Below are 17,971 nucleotides of genomic sequence, written 5' to 3'. Positions count from 1 at the left end.
TCTCTCTCTCTCTCTCTCTCTCTCTCTCTCTCTCTCTCTCTCTCTCTCTTTTGGGGACAGGGTTTATCTGTGTAGCCCTGGCTGTCCTGGAACTCACTCTGTAGACCAGGCTGGCCTCAAACTCAGAAATCCACCTGCCTCTGCCTCCCAAGTGCTGGGATTAAAGGCGTGTGCCACCAATGCCCGGCATCACTCAGTCTCTTATGACTTTAGCAAATACTAATATACTTGGCAAGCCGGGCCCAGAGATATGCTCTGGATTCTTGGTGACTGAAGAAATAAAACCACTCGTGTACCTGGAGTTCCGGTGACTCCCCGTTCCCCCTTCAGGCCTGGGCTTCCTGGTAAGTCCACAGTGTCTCCGATGTCACCTGCAACATGTAGAGAGGATGATGATAGGTTTTGCTGCTGGGAGGTAATTTGCTTTGGAGCTTCACCTGTGCGGTCTGGCTCTGCCTGCCCAGCAGCACCCTCAGGCCTCATGGCAACTTATATAACCAAAGCCCTGTTTCCACTATCCCAACAACACTCACCAAAGTCCCCAGTAGGGCCAGTCTCGCCAAAAAGCCCTGCTACTCCTGGAGTACCCTTCTCGCCCTAAGACAAAACAAAGGAGAAAAGACATTGAGGCTTCATGTGCTGAAAACCCAGGACAGTGGTGGCTGCTGGGTACTCAGGCCGCCACTGACAGGCGCAGGGAAGGGAGCCTTGTTCTTGTGTTGGCATGTGGCTTTTAGAACAGTTTCCTCTGCTTCCAAATCTGTCAATTGATCCCAGAGTAGAGGCAGGAAGTGGATCTCATAGGAGAAGCTGAGCAGAGGCACCCACTCACCCGGCTTCCTGTGAATCCTGGGAACCCGGTAATTCCAGGAGGGCCAGTCACCCCAGGAAATCCGGGCAAGCCTGGTGTGCCAGGGACTCCGATGTCTCCCTTGGCTCCTTTGATGAAGCCAGGCCTTCCAGGTAGCCCAGGGATTCCAGACGCTCCGGGGACCCCAGGCATTCCTTGGATACCTGTAGAAAGAGCAGAGAGTTAGGCCTGGTGAGGGGCAGGGCCATTCTTCCCGTGCTTGCAGTGGAAGTCTGGGCACATCGTCCAGTGTCCAGAGCTGGAAACCATGACACAGAAGAGAGGTGTGGCTCTGGAATCAAGAACAGCCCCAAGTCCAACTGCACAGACCCTGAGGCATGGGAAGATTTAGTGCACAAAGGAAGAGTGCAGGGCTGGGGCAGGGCTATCGCACGGCTGGTGTCTCACCTTTTAAGCCCAGGTAGCCTTTCAGACCCATCGGCCCTTCATCTCCTTTTTCTCCCTTGATGTCCTTCATCCCCGGCAGGATGAGAGGAGGTGGTCCTGGGGGGCCCCGGTCCCCTCGGTTTCCTGAAAAGGAACAGAATTCTGTCATGTCCCGAGACCTCAAGGATGGTGAGGGAATCAAACGTTAAATTGCTCTTGTCCTCAGAGCTCTGGCTGTCGATCTAGGGGGTGGACATTCTGGAGAACCACAACCCTGGGAGGCTGCAGGGGCCACAGTGACGGAGAGGACCACAGAGCACAGGGAACTGCATTCCTGATTTAATTTTAATTTTTAGCCTTTTGTTCTGTTTTCTTTTGAGATAAGATCCCACACAGTCTAGACTGCTGGAACTCATCACACACAGATCTTTCCAAGTCCGGGGATTACATACCCCACAATGCCTAGCCCTCATTTAAATTGTAAAAGATCAACTTCTGTTCCACGGCCTGAAATATCTAAGTTAGCATGAAAACAATTTAAGAACACAGGTGTGGATTAAAATCTTGGAAGAACTATTTTGCTTCAAGTCTGTTAAAATTGTAACTTTTAGCTAGGTGCAGTGGGATTAGGCCTGTGTCTCGGTTGGTTTTGTGTGTCCACTTGACACAAGCTGGAGTTATCACTGAGAAAGGAGCCTCCCTTGAGGAAATGCCTCCATGAGATCCAGCTGTAAGGCATTTTCTCAGTTAGTGATCAAGGCGGGAGGGCCTTGTGGGTGGTGCCATCCCTGGGCTGATGGTCCTGAGTTCTATAAGAAAGCAAGCTAAGCAAGCCAGGGCAAGTAAGCCAGTAAGTAACATCCCTCCATGGCCCCTGCATCAGCTCCTGCCTCCAGGTTCCTGCCCTGTGTGAGTTCCAGTCCTGACTTCCTTTGGTGATGAACAGCAATGTGGAAGTGTAAGCTGAATAAACCCTTTCCTCCCCAACTTGCTTCTTGGTCATGATGTTTGTGCAGGAATAGAAACCTTGACTAAGACAGCCTGCTATTCCAGCTACTGAGGAGCTGAGGTTGGGGGTTTGAACCCAGGAATTCAAGACCAGGCTTGGATTTTGGGAACATTTTTTCCCCCTTTCTCTGCATGGGATTGAGCCCTGATCAGCATGCACATGACTGAGCTGAAGCCCCAGCCTTAACCCATAAGATTATTTTATCCTTAGTGTTTTGAGGCAGGGTCTTGCTCTGTAGCCTTGGCTGTCCCCCAACTCACACAGACCCTGTCTCTAGGCTTTTCTTCCTTTTCTTTGTTTCTTCTTTTTCTCTTTTCCATCCGTTCTATTTAAGCATCTTTGTTGATGTGAGATTTATGGACCACACAACTCACGGTTTGTTGTTCGTTCATTTGTTTGTTTCTCTGGGACAAAGTCTCACCATGGAGCTTTGGCTGTCCTGGAACTCACCATGTGTATCAGGTTAGCCTTGACCTCATGGAGATCTGACTGCCTCTGCCTCCCAAGAGCTGGGATTCACACCATCACACTGGGCTCCAGCTCAGCGTTTTAAAGAGAGGAGTTTGACGGTTTTTAGAGTACTTAGCTGTGCAGCCATCAGCAAATCTAACTTTATAATGCTCTCACCTGAGATTAAGCCTGGAATCATTTCCAGCTATCCTCCGGTCCCCCACCCCAACCCTTGGGAACTGCTTATCGACTTTTATCTAGAGGCTTGCTTACCCTGGACAGTTCACACACGTGGAACTGTGGGAGCTTGTTTATCCTACGTCTACACCACATTTTATGTATCTGTGGGCGGATGTTGGGTTGCTTCCATTTCTGGATACTCTAAATGAGGCTGCTGTGAACACTTGTGTAAAAAAAAAAAATCTGCCCAGAGATAAGTTCTTAACTCTCTTTTCCAAGGAGAATTTCTGGGTAACTCCATGTTTACTTGTCCTTCCTCTTGGAGTGCTCTCCTCTCCTTTGCCAAAGGCATCTCCCCACCACACTCCACCACCTTCTTTCTCCATGTGTCTGTCTGTCTGTCTGTCTGTCTGTCTGTGGTTTCTTTGTTTTGAGATAGGGTCTCACTATGTAACTCTGTCTGTCCTTAAACTCACTATGTTGACCAGGTTGGCCTTGAACTCATGGAGATCCATCTGCTTCTGCTTCCCCACCGCTGAGATTAACGCTGTGTGCCACCATGCCTCTGTTTCGAAGCACACTCCTCCCCGCTCTTGCCTCTGCAGCTCATGCTTGCTACGGTACAATTATGATGGAATGGGCTTTTGTGGCAATCTTAGTTCTTAACACTGCCATTAATTTTGCTTTGGAGACCTCCCTTTGGATAGGGTTGTGGGATCCACTGTCAGTGTGTGGGGGAGATGAGAGGAGACTTGTAGCTGGGATTGTCTGATTGGCTGTTTGCAGCTTCCAGCTTTGGAAGGCTGAGGCCCAGGTGAGCCCTCCCAGCAGCAGTGCTGCCTTGAAGGTGAACCACTGTTCCCTTCTGGGGTGGACCCGCAGCCTCATGCTCACTGGGACGAACCTGGTGGCTCGATGCTCTGCTCCTGAGCTTTGGCGGCAGACACCTTTTTTAATTTTTTTTAGACATTTTATTTTGACACATGGTCTCACTAAGTTCTTCAGGCTGGCCTGAAGCTCACACTGTATACCATCCAGGCCTTGAACTCTTGACTCTTCCTTGTATCTTCTTAGTAGACAGGGTGATAGCTGTCACTCTGTCACTGTCACGCCTGGTTCATTTGCTTGTTGATTAGCATGTATTGTACAAGGTCACCGGACTCATCAGGACACACACACACACACACACACCCCTATGCACAAATATGTATATGAATATATTCATTTTCTGTATGAGAGAAAATATGATATTTGGATATTTTCCCTGCTGAGTCTGGCCTTTTAACAAACACAGAGACCCCTTAGATCTTAAGCAAGGATGTACCTTTAACACCTGGCTCTCCAGGCAAGCCCTTCAAACCAGGAACTCCAAAGAATCCAGCTTCTCCTTTGATTCCCGGGAAGCCCGGTCTTCCCTTAAGTCCCAACATGCCCTGGAAGCCATCCATTCCAGGTGACCCTCGATCACCTTTGGAGGAAGAGGAGAAGAAAGTTGGTGACCAAGCCTGTGGAACATGTCACTCTTCCTGTATCCTGGACACTTCGGTTCATCACTCACACGAGAGCCTGCGGAGACCCTTACTCTGAGCAGGGTTCCTTGGAATCCCTTTCTAACACACAGATGGTGTAGGGCCCAGCTGTCTGCAGAGCCCACAGAAGTCAGGTGGAAATCAGCCTTTGAATGGGCCCCAGGGCTGTGCACAGCATGGGCAGATGCCAAGGGATGTGTGGGGGTTTCTGAGGGTTTTCCAGCAACTATACTCATATGAAGGACCACTTGCAATTGTTTGAGCATGTGTGAAGAAGTCAACTCCAGGGGCCAGGTGTTCAATGAAAACAGCAATCCCTGGGATCTAAACCTGTTTTCAACAGGTTCTGTCTAGAACTTTATCTGTGCTGATAATCCTGAGGGAAAACCACCTTTCTAGGTAAGGTAAGCTAGCATCCTAGGTTCCTGTGGTTTCGGGCCTGCAGGTATGTGAAGTTAGCTTCCAGCTAGCTGTGGGGGCCCCTGGGAGAGCTGCTCAAGTCAGACTCAGCCCCAGCAAGGGAAGTCCTTGCCTGGCTTCACAGTTACCTTTCTGCCCAGGGATACCAGGCATCCCTGCCATTCCTTTAAATCCAGGGCTTCCGGGATGACCGCGTTCGCCTGACATACCGGAGTCACCTCTGTCCCCAGAGAGACCTTTCATGCCCACAGGGCCAGGGACACCAGGGTCACCAGGCTCGCCCCTGTCTCCAGGCAAACCTGCCAGAGAGAAAAGCAAAATGAAACGGCATAGCGACAACCCTTACAATACCTTAGAGAGGAAAACAGAAAACTGTCCCGATAATCAATAAGCTTAAATTTCAGCCTGTGAGCCCTGCAGGGATAGGTTTCCTAAGGTCCCTGTGATAAAGGGCTGACTGTGAGGGACAGTCCAGTGTGGCTCTCCCTGGGGAATGGCTCCTTGTTTCCTAAACAGGGATCCATGGTGATGGAATGGGGCATAGCAGGAAACTGCCGGCTTTGACAGGTAGTGGCTCAGGGTTAGCAGAGAGGCCGACAGGGACAGTGAACCAGGGTTAGCAGAGAGGCCTGCAGGTACAGTGGCCCAGGGTTAGCAGAGAGGCTGACAGGGACAGTGAACCAGGGTTAGCAGAGAGGCCAACAGGTATAGTGGCCCAGGTATATCAGAGAGGCCAATACTTCGGGGCCCTGCTCTTTCCTGATTTTCTGCTCAGTCCTGACTATGGCAGACAACACTGTCCTTCCATACCTCCTGTCACCTGGGTTTCCCTGTAGCAAGGAGTTGGAGGGGACCAGTCCCTTACTATGTTTGTCTCTTGTCAAATCTCCAGTGGCCCCAGCTTGGTACTCAGTACTTTCTACCCTCTGCCAATCTCCTCACTCACACCACTGCCCCTCTCAAATGAGCTCTTAGCTCAGCCCTTGGGCACTTGTGCTTCTTCTGGTAGCCTCCTTTTCTTATGCGTCCTCTCCCCCACTTTAGTCCCACCTGGCTCCTTCTCTGGACCAGGAGGACTGTCCTATCTTCCTGACTCCCTGGCCTCTGAAATATGCAGCTCCCAGCTCCAGCCTCTGCCTGTCTTACCCTGGCCAAACACGAGCTTGTTGAGAATGAGACCATCTACCCAATAACGTGTGGCTCACTGAGAGCAGGGCCTTTGTAAGTTTTTATTCTCCTGGATCTTTAGAGACCATGTGTGGGACTAGGAGCTGGTGAGCTCTTGGGGACACGTTAGCAGATGGCATTTGCTGCTTTATAAGCATCAGCATGGCACACAGGAAAGCTGGCTTCTCTGGGGTCCAGGCAGCAGTTTTGACACAGACAAGGCCACCTATAGGGACTGCTGAGACCAGGACACCAGGAAAGGCCTGGTTTTCAGGTGGTGGTGGTGGGGGATGGGGAGGGTGTCTGTGTGCACAGTTGATTGCTTAAAGAGTCAGCGAAGGCATCTGTAAAGCTACTACCGACTGTGGTGAACCAGGGAATACAGGCAGATTAGAGACTTTTTTAAAGTTAAGGAGTGACTATTCCATTAAGAACCTTCTTATTTGTCAGTGTTATGGCACAGATAAAACCTTTATTCATGAAAAAGTTCGTAATGAGCAACGCAAAAAAAATCAGGAAGCTGGATGCAGTGGCTTAGCATTGTCTGTCAGTATCCCAAGTACAGCTACTCCTAAGCCCCGCCCCCATACTCCTGAGCGCTTACACCCACCCCCACCCCGCTCCAGATGTCATCTGTCTACTTCAGAGCAGGACATACACGACAGGTGACCAGGCTGAGATACCCCCTCCAGCTGCCTAAATTCTTTTTGATGAAATATAGGCTCTGTTTTTGGAACCCCTTACAGTTATTGGGGGGTTCCTTGGAACATAGTTTGAGGGATCCCCTGGGAAAGACCCTGTTAGGCTGGTTATTAGCACCAATGAGGTCCTAAGAATTCCTGGGGTTCTGGAGTCTTACCTCCAAGGCCAGGGGAGCCTGGCAGCCCCAAAGGCCCCTCTCGGCCAGGAGCTCCTGGGAATCCATGTTGTCCTGGGGGCCCAGACAGTCCTGGCTGTCCCGAAGGTCCTGGGAAGCCTGGCTGACCTTTAAGCCCTGGCATCCCGGGCATCCCTTGGCTTCCTGCAAGAGTCAGAGACAGAACTGTGAGCCTATCACAGACAACACCGGCTTGGTCAAACTTAAGTCTATAAAAATGTTAAAAGGAGTCAGTCAGGACTGCAGGAAGTCTGGCCTCCACAAGGGGGAGCCACAAAAACTCCGTGCGGCGCTGGGAGGAGTACTTCCTTCCTCTTTGCTGCTGCGCGAATATCCCAGGAAAGCGAAATTCCTGATGCTGCACTGTAAGTCCTTCCTCTTTCAGTTTGGCAATGTTAGCATTCAGCCACATTTAAAAATATTCTTGAGGATTGGGTAGTCATCTCAGTGGTTAAGCACGGTTCCAGGTTCACTTCCCAGCACCCGTGTAACTCCAGCTCCGGGGGCTCCGATGCCCCCTTGTGGCCTCCTTGTGTACCTGCACCCATACCCTCTGCAGACACACCCACAAACAATATCAACCAACCAGACTACCAGAGCTCCCAGGGACTGAACCACCAACCAAAGAGTACATATGTAGGGACCCATGGCTCCAGCCGCATATGTAGCAGACGATGGCCTTATCTGGCATCAATGGGAGGGGAGGCTCTTAGTCCTGAGGTGGCTCAGTGCCCCAGGCTAGGGCAGTGAGGGGCGAGTGGGTGAGTGGGTGGGTGGATGAACACCCTCATAGAAGCAGAGGGAGGAAGAATTGGATAGGGTGTTTGCAGAGGGGAAACCGGGAAGGGGGACAACATTTGAAATGTAAATAAATAAAATAACAAAAAAAAGAAAGAAAAAAATAAAAAAAGAAAAACTGGTCTCATTGGAAAAAATATAGAATAAATCTTAAAAGTATTTTCTTTGCAAACACTTAGATGGCCATGTGGATGAAGTGTCCAATCATATGGACATGTGGGGGCTGTTTGTCTACCCAGAATCACTCCTCCCATGGAGGCAAAACCAGGGACCTTGCAGATGGGGCCGGGGGAAGCATGGGCTGTGGTTGTATGCTTTGGGCTGTCGAAAGCATGTATTGCTCCTAGTCTTTGCCTTTTATTCTTTAAACATTTTGCTCTTTTTCCTACAAATGTTAGTCCTTATGAGAAGCATACTGACAGCCTACATGGTTGAATTTTCCTTCACATGAACTTAAGTTTACTGTTCAAACTTCAATTTTGGTTGGGTGTGGTGGTCTACAACTTTAATCTCAGGTAGATCTCTGTGAGTTTGAGGCCAGCCTGGTCTGCAAAGAGAGCCCAGGACAGTCAGGGCTCTGTTACATAGAGAAACCCTATCTGGAAAAACAAAGCAAAAAACTCAAATTTTGTTGATACTATGTAGACAATTAACATGTCTCTGGAAATGGGACATACTTTGGTATGCTGTGCTATGCATGCACATGTGAGTTCATGTGTGTGTGAATGTGTGCACATGGAATTTCTTCTCTTGTGTGCTGGGAATGAGTGAAAACCAAGCAAGATCACATTCTCTCATGTGTACCCTGTGGGCTTCTTACCAGCCCCCCTGAGACTCACCCTGGGGACTGCACCTCTGTGCATCTGGGGTGCAGTCCTCCATCTGTCATGTGACTCACCTCTGAATCCAGGTGCTCCTATTTCTCCTGGGAGCCCTTTTAGCCCAGGCTGTCCTGGTAGTCCAGCATCTCCCCGGGCCCCAGGCTGAGCCCCTAGTACTTCTCCTGGAATCCCTCTGTCCCCAGGGGGTCCAGCTGGCCCTGGAAGTCCAATGGGGCCTGGGGGTCCATCTGGGCCAGGGAGGCCTGTGGCACCTTTGGATCCTCGGGGTCCCATGAACCCTAAGACAAGACAAAGATGGTATCCATAATCACAGATCTACAAGGTCATGTATTATTGGGAGGCAGTAAAGGAAGGATATGGGGCCTAGTTGAGGAAGAAGGGACATGTTCCTGGTGGTTATATCTTTTCCTGGATCTATTCATATTACCCGTTTCTCTGCCTCCTGGCCACCAGGATGTGCAGCTCTGTCCTGTGCTCCCCACTGTGACAAATGGAGCCTATGAACCTTGAGCTGAAATAAATAAATCTTCCCCATTGTGGATTTTTTCCTCAGGTGTGTAGGTCGTGCAGGCCTAACTACAGGCCAGTAACCAGTTTCGGTACCAGCGGTGGCAAGGTTGTCTGTACATTCAGAATACTCTCAGGGGAGGACTATGCTGGAATATTCACTACACTATCCAGGGAGGGAAATCTCCCCATGCCGTGTTTCCCGTTCCCGTAAGATCTCTGCCACAACCCAGTACAACATCAATAATGAAAGCCAAGGAGGGCACGGACAACAGTTATCAATAAGTGTCACTGTAATAGCTTTTAAATCCTGGGGTAGGGTGGACCTGATGACACGCTTGAGCCACTCCCTGAGCATAAGGGCACAAGCCATGCCGACTCACCTGGGGGTCCTGGGAAGCCTTCTCGACCTGGGTCTCCTGGGAAGCCCTTGAACCCTTGTTCTCCAGAAACTCCTGGTAATCCTGGAATTCCTCTGATGCCTTTGGCACCTAGACACCCAAGCAAACCACAGGCATGTCAGGTCCTCTGAGAACCAACAATGGGACATGACTCAGCTTCACTGTGAACCGGTGAGGTCTGTCCTTGAATTTGGAAGTGATGGAGCTGGGGGAGGCTGGCCTAGGAGAGCTCTCAATGTATGTTCCCCAGACAGAGCAGGGCCCATTCCTTACTGTTTATATTCTTTTTGTTGTTGTTTGCTTTTCAAGACAGGGGTTCTCTGTGTAACCCTGGCTATCCTGGAACTCACTTTATATACCAGGCTGGCTTTGAACTCATGAAGACCTGCCTGTCTCTGCCTCCCAAGAGTGGTGAGACTAAAGGGATGTACCACCCCTGCCTCCAGCACTGTGTGGATTCTTTACAATGTGCACAAGAGCTGGCTTCCCTGGGAAGTTGTAGCAGGATACTTATTCTGCTACATTGTATTCGCAGTGGAGCTCGGTGATTCTAGGCAGTAGAACAGGAGGTGGAGCTGAGACAGAAAGAGAGGAAGGGGAGGGGAGAAGAGGAGAGGAAGGGGAGGGGAGAAAAAGAGGAAGTGGAGGAGAAGGAGGAGGGTATCAGCCATGGAGAACCACAGATGGGTCGAAAGCTGTCCTGGGTAACAACTTCTATCAAAAGGTTAGATATTGGGTAACAACTCTAATTGTGTGGGCATCTTGCTGATTGAGCATTTCTAAATATATAAATCCTTTAGATAATCATTAAGCTTTAAGAGTCTCATTTCTACCGGGTACTTTGAGGATGACAGATATTGTCTGGGGTTCAGCCGAGCTTTCTGGATGTAGCGTGGGGGATTGGCAGAGCCATCCCCCACACTGGCGTCTCGTGGGTCTAGTTGTGGCACACTTGGCCTCTGGCTACTTCTAGCTGTGGTGTGCATGGCTTCTGGCCACTTCTAGTGAGGAACATGGAGGCCAGAGCTAAACAGAGCCGCCCTGCTGATTAGACAGCTGGCATTTTCTAAATATAACCCCTAGCAGGAAGTGACCACAGTTGTGTCTGTTTTGGGATGGCAGAACTCAACTATGAGGTCCAGAGGTGAGCAGACACTCAGGACCAGTAGAAGGAAACCCAAGGTGGGAAACAGAAATCTCAAGCCATGAAGGCTGCATATTACCTGTGGGGCCTGGGAGTCCTGGCTGGCCAGGTGATCCTGCGGGGCCTGCAACGCAACCTGGAGACAGAGGAGAGGTGGGTGAGTTGAAATGACATCATTTTTGAGGCTCATTACCTGGGTACCACTGTGGTCAGAAGCAGCCAGGCAGACTGACTACCATTTAATGTCCAGATTAACTAATGACTCCTAGCTCTGACCAAAGTAAAAGTTGCAATCTCATCGTGTAAAGAAGTCAGAATATTAACACAGAGTGCCAGTGAAGTCAGTCTGATAAAAACTGGTACTGTGCTGGCAAATACTATTTGCTCATGGAAGACAATAGCCCAGCCAAATCATTGTGGGCTCCCACAAGTCCAAGGACACATGTTTCTCCCATTGGAAAACATCTGTTTGCAGATGGACACACTTTATCATCTCTAAAGAGATTCTTTGGTTTCTTTGTGAATTCGAATTATTTGGAATTAGCCACAGTGATAAGTTGCTTTGAGCAGGTGCAAGTTTAAACCTGGTGTTGTGGTTCGACCAAGACAGGTCCCCATAGGCTCTTGTATAGGAGTGGTACTGATTGGGAGGGATTAGGAGGTGTGGCCTTGTTGGAGGAAGTGTGTCAGCAGGGGGCGGGCTTTGGGGGTTTAGAAGCTCAAGCCAGGCTCAGCATCTCTCTTTTCCTGCTGTCTGCGATTTTGAACTCAGAACCCTCAAGCTATTTCTCCAGCACGTCTGCCTGTGTGCTGTTGTGCTTCCTACCACCATGAGAATGAACTCTCTGAAACTGTGAGCAATTCCCAATCAAATGCTTCCTTTAAATAAGAGTTGTCTTGGTCACGGCGTCTCTTCATAGTGAGAGGACAGTGACTGAGACATCAGGGCTGCAGATGTTCCTGGAGCCTAGGATGATGGTGCTCAGCTGGCCTCTCTGTTTGAGCCTCTCTCAAAGATGCTCAACAGACTCCTACAATCATGGCTAGTCTAGGAGTCTTGCCCATCTGCAGAACACAGGCCAGGCTCCCATGGGTCACTCGGCACCAAGCCCCACGTTTTACCATCTTGAGTAACACAGTCTTGAGCTACTTGTTTTCCCCTGTCGTACCTGGCTGAACCACCACTTGCTGGCCGCCTCCAATAGGTCTTTTCACATCTGTGTCACAATCTGGAGAGACACAAACAAAGGAGGTGGCAAAATCAGAACCAACGGAAGTCATTGACTTACCCGTCCCTGGGGACGTGTTTGAGTGTGCATGTGTGTGTGTGTGTATGTGTGTGTGTTTGTGTGTGTATGTGTGTGTGTATGTGTGTGTGTGTGTATGTGTGTGTGTGTATGTGTGTGTGTGTATGTGTGTGTATGTGTGTGTGTATGTGTGTGTGTGTATGTGTGTGTGTTTGTGTGTGTATGTGTGTGTGTGTGTATGTGTGTGTGTGTGTCTGTATGTGTGTGTGTGTGTCTGTATGTGTGTGTGTGTGTATGTGTGTGTGTGTGTGTGTGTGTGTGTGTGTGCACTGCTGTGCAGGTTGGGTGGGAGCGATCTCATTTGCCCAAAGAAGTTCTACATTCCAGAGGATGGTGGGCCTAGGTGGCCTGCGGTGCATATCTGTTCCTGTGTTGTGAACAAACGTGGAACATGATGTTCCTGCCTGGTTCCCTGGGCACACGTGCATGGATCTAAAGAAGTAGGGGACTCAGACACGTGGACTGCCCCAGGAGTCAGGAGGACAAGGGAACGACACCTTCATACCTGTCTGTCCTGGGGTTCCTGGGAGACCTGGAGGACCAGGGAAACCCGGAGGTCCAGGCAGGCCAGCGTCTCCAGGGAAACCACGCTCGCCTTTTGGGCCTGGTAAGCCCTGTCCTGGAGGACCCACTTCTCCTGGAAAGCCCTTGATTCCGGGTATCCCAGGGAGACCTGCATCTCCTGGGGGACCTTTGATGCCATCGCCCTGCAAGAGAATCCTGGTTACCTTCAAACGCGCACAGACATCTGAGCTAGCTATGTCTTTGCCATTTCCCTTTCCCATTTCTCTGGAATTCTGTGGTGTAGGTTAAGAACAGGTCACCTGGGAGGAAAATGTCTATGCAAGTGACTGAGTCAAAGTTAGAACTTAAAGCATCTCTTTTCAGCACAGTGGAGGGCCAGCCTGGGAGACACACATTTATACTCTGGACCATGGGCATAGGAACTCCAGTTCAAGTGTTAGGATTAGCATGACGTGACATGTTTGCTGTTCACGAGGGACATCATATCATCAGAGGAAGAGAGCTAGTTAAACGAAGAGCCATGTGCTCTTAGAATAAGGGGCACCCACAGGGTTAGAATGGGGACAGGCTAGGTGTCCTGTCCAGTGGCATGCCCTGTGGTGATGATGCCAGCTGTGTGAGGACACTTGGTTGGAGGGATAACAGGAGTGGTGAGCTCTGGGCAGTGGGCAGGGGCAAGGCTCACAGGGTAGCATCCAGTATGGCCCCAGTGTCAGTGCTATATATGGCTAATGAAATGCTGGGTGTCCTAGCGTGTCTACAAAGTCACGGGTGAGAGGGCAACTTCTGATGACAGGTAGGCGGGAGTTGAGAAGTCAGCCTGCCCAGACATCGCTTTCTCCTTTGTATTCAAAGGTAAGAGTGTACTATGGGTCACTGGGTCAAGCTCTCTTTCCGTTTGTAGGACCCTTTAAGCATGCGTGTATCTGTCTTTAGCCTCTCTTGTGTATGTGGAGTCAACAAAGCAGGATTTCTCATTTCATAGGGCCACCAGAGATCGTAGAGTGGACAGCCCAGACTTTGGCTGTGGATGGCATGTAGGGAGTCAAAATGGGCGAGCCATTTTGTCCTCACCTTATGACATTATGTTCTAGCTTGCTAGAGCATGCAAGGTTTGTGAACACCGAGGGACACTATCTCTCCAAGATCTGCCTGGGAACAGGGAAGACCCTCTCCTGATAACACGTGGATCTTATTCCACAGAGACCATAATGGACATTTCTCCACTGTTTGAGGCATTCACCTTGTGCTTCATGGTTCAGTCACTAGTGTTTACAAACATGACATCCACTGACTAAAACAGAATGGACCTGTCCTGAACACTGAGTGAGAGCCAAGGTCAAGTCCACGACCCCTCAGATGTCCAAAGAACAGGAAGGAATTGAGGAACGGGGCCGGGTCGGCTGCAGCTCGGCGACAGCTTACCGGAGGACCGGGCAGGCCAGGGAATCCATCCAGCCCGTCACGTCCTGGGATGCCATCATCACCTTTCATCCCGTGTACACCGGGGATACCTGGCTGTCCTCGCTCACCTGGGAAAGATTTGCATGTGAATCTACCCAGTCAGGGACACACAGATGGTTGGTTGAGCCAAGAGGCGCTCAGTCACAGAGAACTAACCTTTGGTAGTGATTGTTCTAGAATCTCCCTTTACTCCTTTGGGTCCAGGGGCTCCAGCGACACCCGGGGCTCCCTGTGGACAGAAACACATGGATGTTGTCTCTTCCTCCTACAGACTGTTAAAGGATCTTAAGTCATGCAGTTTGTGGGCAATGGGCTGCTGGAAAGATCTCTCCATGAGGCCAGAAGAAACTCTGCCTTTGGGCTTTAGGAAAGTGGTACGATCATTAGAATCCAAACAGGCAATGAGCCTGCTGGACAACGGGGAGGAATGATCATTTGTGAAGATGGAGAGATAGATGCTTACGTGCGCTTGCTTGGTGCTCTTGCTAAGGACTTGGGTTCAGTGATTTCCTAGCAACCACTTCTGTAACTACAGTGCCAGGGGATCTGATGCCCTCTTCTGGCTTCTGTGGGTACTGCATGCATGTGGTGCAAGATCTCTCTGTCTCTTTCTCTGTGTGTCTCTCTCCCTCCCTCTCCCTCTCTTTCTCTCTCTGCACATGGCCACACAGGTAAAACACCCATAACATAATAAGATAAATCTGTAAAAGAAGATACAGCCACTTCTATCTAGATGTGACCAATCGAGACCAATAGCTTCTTTTGCAAAGTGAGGCTGACATGGAGGGAAGACATGCCTCAGAGAGCAGCTTCCTTCAGGGCTCTGAGATCGCTACAGCTCCATGGGGTAGAAATGGTCTGGGATTGGACTTTTATGTGCTAGGCATCACTTGTGGTGTATCTTGATTAACTATTTGCAAGAGTTGGGGACTCCCGGTGTTGGTTTAATGAATGGAATGTTACATGTGCTTGTGGACCATCTAGGGCTACAACGTTCCAGGGGAACTTGATTTATTGAGTTAGTTCTTGCCAGGGAATGGAAACACTTCTGGGTTTAGAACAGCTGCTCACATACAGATGGTGGTCAATGGGTGTTTATGGACTAACCCTTGTGCTTCAGACACCCTTCCAGGCTATACAGCACAGATACTACAACTAACCAGCCAACCAGCCAATTCACCATCCACCCATCCATCCACCCATCCATCTATCCAACCATCCATCCATCCATCTATCCAACCATCCAACCATCCATCCATCCATCCATCCATCCACCCATCCATCCATCCATTTATCCAACCATCCAACCATCCATCCATCCACCCATCCATCCATCCATCTATCCATCCATCCATCTATCCAACCATCCATCCATCCATCCATCCATCCATCCATCCATCCATCCATCCACCCATCCACCCATCCATGCATCTATCCAACCATCCATCCATCCATCTATCCAACCATCCAACCATCCATCCATCCATCCACCCATCCATCCATCCATCCATCCAATCATCCATCCATCCATCCATCCATCCACCCATCCATCCAATCATCCATCCATCCATCCATCCATCCACCCAATCATCCATCCATTCATCCATCCAACCAGCCTCCTGGTCCACAGACCCTCCCAGCACACACACACACACACACACACACACACACACACATACACACACACACACACACACACACACACACACACACACACACACACCATCCTAGGGGATCCTTTTACACAGGGTTGTTGTACACACAGACATATAATTAAGTTCAGGACAACAAATACACCAGAGGCTACTGGAGAAAAGCCCTCGTGGTGGGCACACGGGAAGACAGCAGGCATCCGTGGGCTATTTATAGGTTTCCGAGGTACCAAATGGAGTCCATTTGGCTTCTCGGAATGAGTCAGCTGAGCAGCTGACTTGAGTCTCTAGGATGGAGCATCTGGCTTCCAGTTCAGGATCTTTTCTGAACACGTTCACAATGCTCGGACTTAGAGGGGCCACTGTCTTTTAAAACATTTATTTTCCTTTTGGTGTGTGTGTATATGTGTGTTTGACAGGGTCTTGCTCATGTAGCCTAGGCTGGCCTCAGACATGTGACCACACTGGCACGGTCTTCTGCACTGAGAGGAAACAGAGTTACTGTTCTTGTTTGGCTTAAGCTTTCCTTCTGTAGGGTTGGGATGTTGAAACTGTCTTTGGCCAGGTGCCTTGAGAACTTTTCTTTCTCTACTGCTGCAAAGATAAATGGCAGGGACATTCAGCTGTGGTGCCACACGCCTGCCATCCCAGAATAAGGGAGACAGAAATGAGAGCATTTCCAGGGACTGGAGGCTAGCCTGGGGCATGATTGGAGGCTAGCCTGGGGCATTGCCAGGGATTAGAGGCTAGCCTGGGAGATATGCTGAGGCTGTGTATATGTGTGTGTGTGTGTATGTAGCTACACAATAGTGTGGCCAGTGCTCCACCTGTGAAGGGTGGCATTCCTTAGGGTGGGCATGCACTTTCTTCTTATGTATAATGCCATTCCACACACAATGCATATACTTGGGAAGGCACAGGGCTGCAGTTCCTAACTGCAGTCTGGAGCGGAAACTCTGGGTATATATAACCTGTGATAACTTCATGTCTAACTTTCAGAGAATGAAGGACTGCCTTCCAGAGTGGCTTGCATTATTTCAGTGCAACAGGTGAAAGTTTTCAAAAGCACATCTTAAAAAAAAAAAAAAGTCTGTACACTGGCTGGCTGGTGTGTGAATGAAATTTGGCAGCCTCAGGCACCTGCCGGCTGCAAGGTAACTCTGGCCACCAGGGGGCGCTCTTCTCTCACCTTGAATCCTGGGAACCCAGGGATTCCGTGAAGGCCTGGGTCTCCTTGGTCGCCTTTCTTTCCTAGTTCCCCATTGATGCCAGGAAAACCTTTGGGTCCCGGTAGTCCCGGAAGACCCCCGATGACCTGGCCACACTGGCAGTCTCCAGCTTCACCTGTAGTGATTAGGACAGGGATGTGTATGTTAAGCTGGGTTTGGAATCACAGGGGAGAGGACAGGTGAGGGGGGCTGGTGGGAGAAGAGAAGGCAGCCTAGACACTGAGTTCTGGGGTCACAGGCATACACTGCCATGCCTGGCTTCAGAATACCTTTTATTCTGCATATACGTGGTGAGGTCATGGGTAGACCTCATCCAGACATAGGTGTTTCATAGGACCTGTACACAGCCCGAAGTTAACCTTATCCAAGAGTTTCGATGTGGGCCCTTTGGCTGCGGTCCAGCAAGTGACGCCAGCTGTGGGATTTCCCACTTGCTGTGCCAGATTGACATATTGGCTCTCATAAAGTTTCAGATTTTGGAGCATTTCAGATTTCAGATCAGAATGCCCGACCTTTACCTTCAAAGAAACGAATAAAGGGTTGGGGTGGGGTCAAGGTTCAAGGGAAGGGTGACATGGGGACTAGGTTGGGGTTGCCAGCCTGACCTTCCCACCTCGAAGTCCTCACCTTTCCATCCTTTCTGCCCTCGGGCTCCTGGGAAACCTGAAGGTCCAGGGTAACCCACTCTTCCTTCTGATCCTTTCAGGCCGAACAGGAAGCCTGAGGAGAAACACACGGGGCAAAAGTATGTGTGTGAGAGACAGCATCAGGTCCAGCGCAGCCTCTCAGCCAAGTCTACCCCAGCCCCCTGCACCCCCAGGCCCACACCAGCACCTTCAAAGACAGATGCTTGACTATAGCCTCAGGGTGGAACAGAGACCAGAGCTTGCAAATTTAGCTTTTCCATCAATGTATGGAGACCCATGTCTTTCCTTCTGAGACATGTTCAGTTCAAATGAAGAATTCCTTCAGTTCAAATGAAGAATTTGACTTTTCCGCCATGTTGTTGGAATTTCAAGATGGCGGTGCATTTCCGTTCTCCCTCAGAGAACTTCCCTCAAGGTAGGGGGCACAAGAATTAGGATAAACTCAGCTCTCTGCTCTGTCCACCTCTGTTCAGATCTTCCCACTTCTCCTTTTACCTGCACACATGAACACACATGTAAACCTGCAAACACGGGGTCCTGGTAACTAACGGGAATTCTCCTAACTAACTGGTACTAGGCATGGTTG

At 49.9% G+C, this 17,971-nt stretch overlaps 1 protein-coding gene across 1 annotated transcript in view; it reads right to left on the bottom strand.

Annotated features, from left to right (window-relative positions):
• The window catches only part of Col4a2 (collagen type IV alpha 2 chain), a 135,981-nt gene that overhangs the window by 11,397 nt on the left and 106,613 nt on the right, over positions 1-17,971 (bottom strand). Inside the window, 16 exon segments of the mRNA XM_028766336.1 lie at positions 297-371; positions 534-597; positions 833-1,014; positions 1,259-1,381; positions 4,201-4,344; positions 4,954-5,124; positions 6,852-7,013; positions 8,566-8,787; positions 9,400-9,507; positions 10,641-10,697; positions 11,731-11,790; positions 12,374-12,575; positions 13,819-13,925; positions 14,014-14,086; positions 16,699-16,853; positions 17,366-17,458. Of these exon segments, the coding sequence (XP_028622169.1) occupies positions 297-371; positions 534-597; positions 833-1,014; positions 1,259-1,381; positions 4,201-4,344; positions 4,954-5,124; positions 6,852-7,013; positions 8,566-8,787; positions 9,400-9,507; positions 10,641-10,697; positions 11,731-11,790; positions 12,374-12,575; positions 13,819-13,925; positions 14,014-14,086; positions 16,699-16,853; positions 17,366-17,458 (1,998 nt within the window).

The sequence above is a fragment of the Grammomys surdaster genome, unplaced genomic scaffold (assembly GCF_004785775.1).
Source record: "Grammomys surdaster isolate TR1022 unplaced genomic scaffold, NIH_TR_1.0 167, whole genome shotgun sequence".
NCBI lineage: Eukaryota > Metazoa > Chordata > Mammalia > Rodentia > Muridae > Grammomys > Grammomys surdaster.
The sequence above is the reverse complement of the archived record's forward strand: the minus strand, read 5'-3'. Positions and strand labels throughout refer to the sequence as shown.